Source organism: Coregonus clupeaformis, unplaced genomic scaffold (assembly GCF_020615455.1).
Source record: "Coregonus clupeaformis isolate EN_2021a unplaced genomic scaffold, ASM2061545v1 scaf0073, whole genome shotgun sequence".
In the NCBI taxonomy this organism is placed as follows: Eukaryota; Metazoa; Chordata; class Actinopteri; order Salmoniformes; family Salmonidae; genus Coregonus; species Coregonus clupeaformis.
Window position 1 is genome coordinate 675,505 of NW_025533528.1, and position 10,784 is coordinate 686,288.

The 10,784-nt window shown below is 40.8% G+C and overlaps 1 protein-coding gene across 2 annotated transcripts in view; it reads left to right on the forward strand.

Annotated features, from left to right (window-relative positions):
- The window catches only part of LOC121532035 (calcium-dependent secretion activator 2), a 236,643-nt gene extending 227,251 nt beyond the window's left edge, over positions 1-9,392 (forward strand). For both annotated transcript variants that reach the window (XM_041837679.2, XM_041837680.2), the window contains 2 exons: positions 8,368-8,472; positions 8,796-9,392. In XM_041837679.2, the coding sequence (XP_041693613.2) occupies positions 8,368-8,472; positions 8,796-8,966 (276 nt within the window). In that variant the 3' untranslated portion in view covers positions 8,967-9,392. The remainder of the gene's footprint in view (positions 1-8,367; positions 8,473-8,795) is intronic.
- The last annotated feature ends 1,392 nt before the right edge of the window (positions 9,393-10,784 follow it).

The window sequence follows — 10,784 nt, forward strand, 5'->3', positions numbered from 1 at the left end:
AGAGTTATGTATCACCGCCTGTGGTTGTGTGTGCTGGAAAATGTGATTATCTCTCCATATATGTGTTAATGTGCACAAATCTGTCTGTTTACAGTGCCTTGCAAAAGTATTCATCCCCCTTGGCGTTTTTCCTATTTTGTTGCAATACAACCTGTAATTTAAATGGATTTTTATTTGGATTTCATGTAATGGACATACACAAAATAGTCCAAACTTGTTTTTAAAAATTCTAAAAAATAAATAACGGAAAATTGGTGCGTGCATATGTATTCACCCCCTTTGCTATGAAGCCCCTAAATAAGATCTGGTGCAACCAATTACCTTCAGAAGTCACATAATTAGTTAAATAAAGTCCACCTGTGTGCAATCTAAGTGTCACATGATCTGTCATATTATCTCAGTATATATTCACCTGTTCTGAAAGGCCCCAGAGTCTGCAACACCACTAAGCAAGGGGCACCACCAAGCAAGCTGCACGTGGTCCTCTGTAGCTCAATTGGTAGAGCATGGCGCTTGTAACGCCAGGGTAGTGGGTTCGATCCCCGGGACCACCCATACGTAAAAATGTATGCACACATGACTGTAAGTCGCTTTGGATAAAAGCGTCTACTAAATGGCATATTACATATATTATGAAGACCAAGGAGCTCTCCAAACAGGTCAGGGACAAAGTTGTGGAGAAGTACAGATCAGGGTTGGGTTATAAAAAAATATCAGAAACTTTGAACATCCCACTGGGCACCATTAAATCCATTATAAAAAAATGGAAAGAATATGGCACCACAACAAACCTACCAAGAGAGGGCCGCCCACCAAAACTCACGGATCAGGCAAGGAGGGCATTAATCAGAGAGGCAACAAAGAGACCAAAGATAACCCTGAAGGAGTATCTGTCCATAGGACCACTTTAAGCCTTACACTCCACAGAGCTGGGCTTTACGGAAGAGTGGCCAGAAAAAAGCCATTGCTTAAAGAAAAAAATAAGCAAACACGTTTGGTGTTCGCCAAAAGGCATGTGGGAGACTCCCCAAACATATGGAAGAAGGTACTCTGGTCAGATGAGACTAAAATTGAGCTTTTTGGCCATCAAGGAAAACGCTATGTCTGGCGCAAACCCAACACCTCTCATCACCCCGAGAACACCATCCCCACAGTGAAGCATGGTGGTGGCAGCATCATGCTGTGGGAATGTTTTTCATCGGCAGGGACTGGGAAACTGGTCAGAATTGAAGGAATGATGGATGGCCCTAAATACAGGGAAATTCTTGGGGGAAACCTGTTCCAGTCTTCCAGAGATTTGAGACTGGGACGGAGATTCACCTTCCAGCAGGACAATGACCCTAAGCATACTGCTAAAACAACACTCGAGTGGTGGAAACATTTAAATGTCTTGGAATGGCCTAGTCAAAGCCCAGACCTCAATCCAATTGAGAATCTGTGGTATGACTTAAAGATTGCTGCACACCAGCGGAACCCATCCAACTTGAAGGAGCTGGAGCAGTTTTGCCTTGAAGAATGGGCAAACATCACAGTGGTTAGATGTGCCAAGCTTATAGAGACATACCCCAAGAGACTTGCAGCTGTAATTGCTGCAAAAGGTGGCTCTACAAAGTATTGACTTGGGGGGGGTGAATAGTTATGCTCGCTCAAGTCTTCTGTTTCTTTGACTTATTTCTTGTTTGTTTCACAATAAAAATATGTTGCATCTTCAAAGTGGTAGGCATGTTGTGTAAATCAAATGACACAAACCCCCCAAAAATCCATTTTAATTCCAGGTTGTAAGGCAACAAAATAGGAAAAATGGGGGGTGAATACTAAAGCAATTGCATTGCATGAGAGTAGCTCTTGGTGCTTTTGGGTGCCAACAGCTTGTATTGGTCAGCTGTTTTTAAGTGTGTTTGCATATGTGTGTGTGTATGGTGTACTTGTATGCGTGTGTGCGTGCATGTGTGAGTGTGTATGTATGTATGCATATAGAGTCAGATTCAAAATTATTGGCACCCTTGATAAAGATTAGCAAAAAAGACAAATACAAATACTGAGCTATATTGTATGCTAAAATGTTTTGAAAATTATATTATTTTATACTAATACAATTGCTCAGATAAAGAGATTTTGTTTAACAAGTATTTTTTATTTATTTTTTTATATCAAAATTATTGGCAACCCAATATTTTATTTTTTATTATTATTATTTTCTACCCCCTTTTTCTCCCCAATTTCGTGATATCCAATTACGATCTTGTCTCATCGCTGCAACTCTCCAACGGGCTCGGGAGAGGCAAAGGTCGAGGCATGCGTCTTCCGAAACATGACCCACCAAGCCGCGCATCTTAACACCCGCTTGCTTAACCCGGAATCCAGCCGCACCAATGTGTCGGAAGAAACACTATTGATATAGTATAGTAATAATACAATAATAATACAAAAAAATAAAATAATTAAAGTGGTTATCCCACTGGCTATCATAAGGTGAATGCACCAATTTGTAAGTCGCTCTGGATAAGAGCGTCTGCTAAATGATGTAAATGTAAATGTAACTGACGACCTGAAGTCAGCTTGCAGGTGCCCGGCCCGCCACAAGGAGTCGCTAGAGCACGATGAGCCAAGTAAAGCCCCCCCGGCCAAACCCTCCCCTATCCCGGACAACACTGGGCCAATTGTGCGCCTCCCTATGAGGCTCCTGGTCAAGGCTGGTTGTGACACAGCTGGGATCGAACCCCAGGCTGTAGTGACACCGCAACACTGCTTTTCAATACCTAATCTTGTCAGTATAACGGCACTGAGCCTTTTTTACAAAGGTTTTATGAGATTGAGAACATAAAAATGTAGCTCTTTGGCCACGCACACCAGTGGTGGGTTTGGCATTGAATACCTACTGTAAAATATGGTGGTGGATCTTTGCTGTTATGGGCCTATTTTGCTTCCACTGGTCCTGGGGCCCTTGTTAAGGTCAACGGCATCATGAACTTTACCCAGTATCAGGACATTTAAGCCAAAACCTGGTTGCCTCTGCCAGGAGGTTGAAACTTGGCCGCAAGGCAATACCAGCAAGACAATAACCCCAAGCACACATCAAAATCCACAAAGAAACGGTTAATTGGCCACAAAAAAAAAAAAAATTGCAATGGCCATCTCTGTCTCCGGACATGAACCCCATTAAAAACCTGTGGTTTGAATTGAAGGGGGCAGTCCATAAGCGCAGACGAAGGACATCAAGGATCTGGAAAGATTCTGTATGGAGGATGATCTAAGATCCCTCCCAATGCGTTCTCCAGTCTCATAAAACATTTGAGAAAAAGGCTTTGTACTGTTATCCTCGCAAGGTGAGGTATTGCAAGGTATTGAAAACATGGGTGCCAATAATTTTGACCACAATCTTTTTAGTATGTGTATTATTTATTTTATACAGTCTTTTTTGCTCATCTTTATCAAGAGTGCCAATAATTTGGGACCTGACTGTATGTGTTTCTACACATGAGGAGCAGCCAAGATAGGGTCTAGCTTTCTTTGTTGATGAAGAGTCTAATGCATGCCCTTGCAGGCGGCCAGTCCTTCTTCTCGTCCTCCATATTAGGGGACAAATCTCCCTGATTAAGCCACTGATAAAGCCTTCTGACAGGGGCCACACAAACTAGCCCTCCCCTCCAGCCAGCCCCCAGGTGTGGCCCTGCTCTCTTCACTCTGCCCTTAACCACGTCAACCGAGGGACACTTAAGTGTGTCATTAACGTCACGCCGTCAGAAACGCCGCAAAGACACACTCAGCTACCAAAACACTGAAATAATGTTCCAGGAGAACTAATGACAACAAACGACCTGACGTTCACTCGTCTAGTTAACGCTCTCTTGTTCCCTCCATCTGTTTTCCCCCTCTTCCACTAATCGTCTCAATTAAAGTGCATCTCCATTTTCAATTTCACGCTCGCTCCATTGAGTGCCAGGGGGCGGCTAGCCTGTTATCGAGTAGGCTGGCTCCCGTTGTAGGTATTAATGTTTTTATTGGCTGTTGTGGAGCCAACGATATTTAAAGTGAAATGAGATGGAATCTTCTAGAAAGGGAGCTGAAAAAATCAGAGAGGACAGGCCAGCTGATGGAGAGTGCTCTTTGTCAGAAGTCCTCAATTGAGAAGACATTGATAGAAACCCATACGCTTTCAGTCACCAACATCCCACTTTCGATGAGGAGGGAGCTCAATGTAGGATATTGCATCATCAAATAAACTCTGTATTGGGTGAGGCACATTGGCTCCAAATAGGGTTCACAGACAGTGTACTGTGCCTTTACTTAATTCAGTTGGGTTTTGTTCCCTAAACTCCCAAGCCTCATGACTTCAAATAGAACAGCTAACTTCTATGTCAACATACTATGCTATCTATAGACCTACACTACTATACTATACCAGTGACTTAATTGAAGGAACCTTGTGAGATGATTTGCATGAAGAAGAAATGTTCTGGCATACTATGTAGCCAGGAGATAGGTGTGAAAGTTAGCTAGCCTGGTAATAGAACTACAAAGACATTTACAAACACTTTATGCATTCTATTTTTAAAGCAAGGAGGTGAACCTCTTCAGACCCACACATTCAGGTATTCTTCGGTAATTGGCATATTTGAATGTATAATGGTTTCATTTGAACACTGTTATCCTTTTAAACCCTATCCTTTGACCTCGTGTGATGTGTTGTCTGGTGTGACTGGAGAGGGTGTTGTAGAACTTGTAAATGGAAAATGTTCATATTGTATAGAAAATGGCCTGCTGGGCAATTTTTCAATGTCTTTAAAATTTGATTGAGAAGGGATTAAAGGAAACATAGCAATAAACACTCTGAATATAGTAATAAACAAGTTGAATAAGATGTACAGTCACCTCAAATTATTGGCACCCTTGATAAAGGTGAGCAAAAAATACTATAAAATCAATAATACAAATAATAAGCTATATTTTATGCACACAAAAAAAGGGGAAATTATATTATTTTATACTAATACAATTGCTCAGATAAAAAATAAAAAAAAATAGATAGATTATTGGCACCCTTAAAGATTCTTAAGTAAAATTAAACAAAATTCAATCTGCATTAACATTCAATAAAAAAAAATGAATCTCATCTTAAGGAACTGTATTTTGGCCTTCCATTGCTTCCTCTTCCACTGAGTAATACAAATTTGATAAAACGCATGTAAAATCCCTTTGTCATCCATCACCATGCGGGAAAAACGAAGAACTCACAAATGAAAAGAGACAGATGGTTGTTGACTCTCATAAATCAAGCAATGGGTACAAAAAAACAACAGAAAAAAAACTAATACTGTATACCTCTTACCACTATTAGGGCAACAAACCACTGGAACAGTGGTAAACTTGTCTGGTAGAGGACACAAGTGTATCTTGTCCGCACACACAGAGAGGAAGATGGTTTGGGAGGCAAAGAAGAGTCCAAGGGTCATAATTGGAGAATTACAGAACTTGCTCGCATCTTAGGGTCATCAAGTCTCCAAATCTACAATTAGACGCCACCTCCATGCCAATAGGCTATTTGGAAGGGTTGCCAGAAAAAAACCTTTATTGAGAGCAACAAACAAATGTAAACGCCTGGAGTTTGGTAAACGGCATTGGCACTTGGATTGGAACCAGGTGCTATGGTCAGATGAGACGACAATAGAGGTCTTTGGCCACACACACCAGTGGTGGGTTTGGCGTTGAAAGACGGATGCATATGCAGAAAAGAACCTCATACCTACTGTAAAATATGGTGGTGGATTTTTGATGTTATGGGGCTATTTTGCTTCCACTGGTCCTGGGGCCCTTGTTAAGGTCAACGGCACTCTACCAAGCACCAGGACAATTTAACCAAAAACCGGGTTGCCTCTGCAAGGAGGCTGAAACTTGGCTGCAAGTGGATCTTACAGCAAGACAATGACCCCAAGCACACATCAAAATCCACAAATAAATGCTTAATTGACCACTTAATCAACATTTTGCAACTGCCATCTCAGTCTCCGGACATTAACACCATTGAAAACATGTGGTTAAATTGAAGAGGTCAGTCCATAAGCGCTGACCGAAGGATATCGAGGATCTGGAAAGATTCTGTATGGAGGAAGATCCCTCCCAATGTGTTCTTCAATCTCATAAAACATTATATAAAATGGCTCAGTGCCGTTGTCCTCGCAGGGGAAGGGTGGCCAAACTATTGAAAACATGGGTGGCAATAATTTGGACACCTATCCTTTTGCATTTTTATTTATTTATTACTTGTTAACCGAAATATTTTTCTTTCACCAACTGTATTAGAATATAAAATAATATAATTTCCCCATATAGCTCAGTAATTGTAGTATTTCTTTTAAACATTATTTTTTGCTAATCTTAATCAAGGTTACCAATATTTTGGGGTGTGACTGTACATACATACATACATACACACAGTTGAAGTCAGAAGTTTACATACACCTTAGCCAAATACATTTAAACTCAGTTTTTCACAATTCCTGACATTTAATCCTAGTAAAAATTCCCTGTCTTAGGTCAGTTAGGATCACCACTTTATTTTAAGAATGTGAAATGTCAGAATAATAATAGAGAGGATGATTTACTTCAGCTTTTATTTCTTTCATCACATTCCCAGTGGGTCAGAAGTTTACATACACTCAATTAGTATTTGGTAGCATTGCCTTTAAATTGTTTAACTTGGGTCAAACGTTTCGGGTAGGCTTCCACAAGCTTCCCACAATAAGTTGGGTGAATTTTGGCCCATTCCTCCTGACAGAGCTGGTGTAACTGAGTCAGGTTTGTAGGCCTCCTTGCTCGCACACGCTTTTTCAGTTCTGCCCACAAATTCTCTATAGGATTGAGGTCAGGGCTTTGTGATGGCCACTCCAATACCTTGACTTTGTTGTCCTTAAGCCATTTTGCCACAACTTTAGAAGTATGCTTGGGGTCATTGTCCATTTGGAAGACCCATTTGCGACCAAGCTTTAACTTCCTGACTGATGTCTTGAGATGTTGCTTCAATATATCCACATAATGTTTGGCGGGTCATGTTTCGGAGGACGCATGACTTGACCTTCACCTCTCCCAAGCCCGTTGGGGAGTTGCAGTGATGAGACAAGATCGTAATTGGATATCACAAAATTGGGGAGAAAAAGGGGGTAAAATACAACAACAACAAAAAATGTATCCGATGATTTATGCATATCTACATTGGATGGTGCCCACATTGATCGTGTCCCCGCTTGTAAATATCTGGGCATCTGAATTGACGAAAAGTTATCATTTATAAAGCATATGGATGAGTTAATTAAGAAGTTGAGAATAAAAATGGGCTTCTTTTTCAGAAAAAGATCATGCCTCTCCCTGAATAGCAGAAAGCAGATCATTCAGTAAACTTTCCTGCCAGTGCTAAACTATGGTGACACCATTTATATGAATGCAGCTTCCACTTCACTGAAACCATTAGATGCAGTTTACCACAGCACACTTTGCTTTATTATGGGCGACAGGTTCAGTACATCATCATTGCATCCTATATCAGAATGTAGGCTGGTCCTTTCTTAAATCTCGTAGATTGATATGCTGTTCTCTTTTTGTTCATAAATCCTCTTGCACAAACTTTCGCTGTACCTTACTTAATTGTTAACTACAGACTTACGAGTCACCAGACCCGATCACAGGGATGGCTAACTCTAGAGGTCCCGTTGATATCTACGGAAGTAGGTAAATCTGCATTCAGTGTTTTTGCGCCCCGTGTGTGGAGTGATCTGCAGAGTTCTCTGCACCTTGATGCTCTGTTACCTCTAGGGCAGTTCAAGTTGTTGATGGAGGACCTCCGTGTTAAGGAATGTGATTGCTTTTCTTAAATTGCTTGTAAATATTGTATGTTTTTATTGCATTGTAGTTGTAAATGTTGTATGTTTTTATTGTGTTGTATTTGTAAATGTTGTACATTTGTATGATTTGTGTACATGCAGGGCTCACTTGAAAAATAGGCCTTGGTCTCAATGGGATTTCCCTGCTAAAATAAAGGTTAAATAAAAAATACAAATAAATGCTATTTCTTAACAATTTACACTGTCCTGGCAACGGCTAGCCTATGCCTAGCCATCTAGCTTAGCTAAATTACATTTGCTGTTATAGTGTAACTCAGCTATATCTTCTGTTACGTCATGCTCACAACCACATTATATCAGCCCTATTGCCTTGTGACAGATGTAGTGTATAGAATCATTGTACCTTGACATGTTGCTTTATCTACTGTGTACCTCAGTTAAAAGAAAAGTATAAGCTGACTTGTTTGTGTCTGTGTGCGTGTGCGTGTGCGTGTGTGTGTGTGTGTGTGTGTGCGTGTGCGCATGTTCACAGCAATGGTACACCAGCTCCATGAAGGCAGTGTGTGTGTGGCTGACAGACAGACTGGACCTGCCGCTTCACATGTACCAGCTGAAAACACTCATCAAGATTGTCAAGGTAACGTGCATTCTTGAAGTGGTGTGAGTGTACACTGTAAACATTCAAAGTAGGCTGTAGGCCTCCATCGAGACTGCCATTTTTTATATTGGACGTGAGGCATGTGGAATAATGTGCATTGTGAATAATATTATTAATATTAATAATGCTTTGGAAATGATTCCATAATTTGTATGTACTTCAATCCAAACATTAAGTCTAGTGCTCTAAGAATTTTTCTTCCAGTTGTGAATTAGCCTACAACTGTACAAAGTCTCGGTTACCCATTGAGAGGTGTGTCCATTTACTCTGATGTGTTTTTTTGTGTTTGGTTTCATCCACAGAAGACATACCGAGACTTCCGGCTCCAAGGAGTCCTGGCTAGAACCCTGAACAACAAGAGCTATGAGACCGTCTACAACCGACTCACCGTGGAGGAGGCTACCGTGGCGGTCAAGGCTGGCGACGGTCTCCAAGGTATCACCATGAGAGATAGTGATGAGGAGGACGGGTGAACTTTGCCCTATAGCACCAAGTTAGGTCACCCTCGCATATAGACGGAAATGGGAAGTGTGTACTTGTGTGGAAGGGGTGGAGATTGTGTGTGTGTGTGTGTGAGACAGAATGACATGGAGGGGTTGGAGAACACACACTAAAACGTGTGATGAAAACATTCATCGTTGTGTACCCCCTCTCTCACCCACCCCTAGTACAATAGTGGGTACCTTCCCAGCCATAATGACATGGTGTCACTTTGTACAGTACAGCTCAGTGGTCACCAACTGGTAACCTTCATTGGTGCAGTTTGTTTCTACTTTATTTTAATGGTGATGTAGACCAAGAAAAAAGGCAAGTTGTGCTCTTAAGCTTTGTTCACACTGCAGGCCTTAATGCTCAAATCAATTTGGTTTTTCAAGTCCGTTTTGGAATACTGACTGTCCAAACAGCAAGTTACAAGTGACCAAATCGGATTAAGCTAAGGTGACAACAACAATAGCTATGTTTCCATTAACTTGTCCAGTGATTTTGTGTCGAAATTTAGAAAGTTTAAATAGAAAATAGATGCAACAATTGCCTGCTAGGGTGCGTTTCCATTTAACTATCTTTTGTCGATAAAAACAGCTGGACATAATGACGTCACACAAAAAATAAATAAATACAGTGTTGAATAACAATGTAGTGGGTGAAGTGTTTCCATGACCCATTTGCGCATTAATACATTGGTGACAGCCTGTATGCCCTCCCACCTACCCGTTTCATGTCTCTGGTAGCCTTCGAAAGCCAGCATGGCTAGAATGCAATAATTGAGTAGGCATTTAGAATGAAATGTTGTGGAGCTTTATAGTTACGTGATGACATCATGTGTCCTGCGTCCCTTTAAAAATATTCGGAAATCATAATTTATTAGAAAAACACAGTTTCCATCTTCATTTGTCACAATAAAGCAAGTTCGACCAAAAGAAAAATCCACCCGTCGAACAGATAAAAATGTTGCCCATCTTTAGAAAATGTCTCCTATATCTGCAATTACACGTCGCAATGATTTGTTTTGTGACATTGCTTTTGTCTAATAAACCTGGGTTAATGAAAACCTGCCTAGTGCCTGTCGTGAACGTTTCCCAGTTGCGTTGAATGTTCAAATTCATAGTGTACATACACTTTTAAAGCCTCAAAGGATAAGATGATCCAACTTTCAAAATTAGCCCTTTTTGGCTAGCCACAACAGTTAACAAGCTAGCTAGCTGTTTAGCTTGCTAGCACACTCACTCATTTGTTTGTAAACAATTAACACGCTAGTTAGCTACCACATGTTCTTGTCAAACTGTCAACAGAGTAGCTAGCAAGCAACCAGATATGCCAAATAAACAGTCTAAAAACCACTTGAGGGCAAATAAATCAGTCACATTGCCAGGAATCAGATTTTTATCTGATTTCAAAACACCTGAATGAATGTGATTTGAACTGTGGCTTGAAATATCTGATTCGATGTGGTTTCTGACTGTTCAGACTGCAGGGGGGGAAAATCGGTAGCTTAGTGGTTAAGAGCGTTGTGCCAGTAACCGAAAGGTCGCTGGTTCTAATCCCCGAGCCGACTAGGTGAAAAATCTGTCGATGTGCCCTTGAGCGAGGCACTTAACCCTAATTGCTCCTGTAAGTCGCTCTGGATAAGAGCGTCTGCTAAATGACTAATAATAATAATAATAATAATAATAATACAATCGGATATGCAAATAAATAAGATTTGAGTCACTTCAAACTGCCAGTGTGAACAAGGCTTTATGGTTACCTAGATTAACCATGCCAATTGAAACAGCTTTCAGAGATCTCACCAA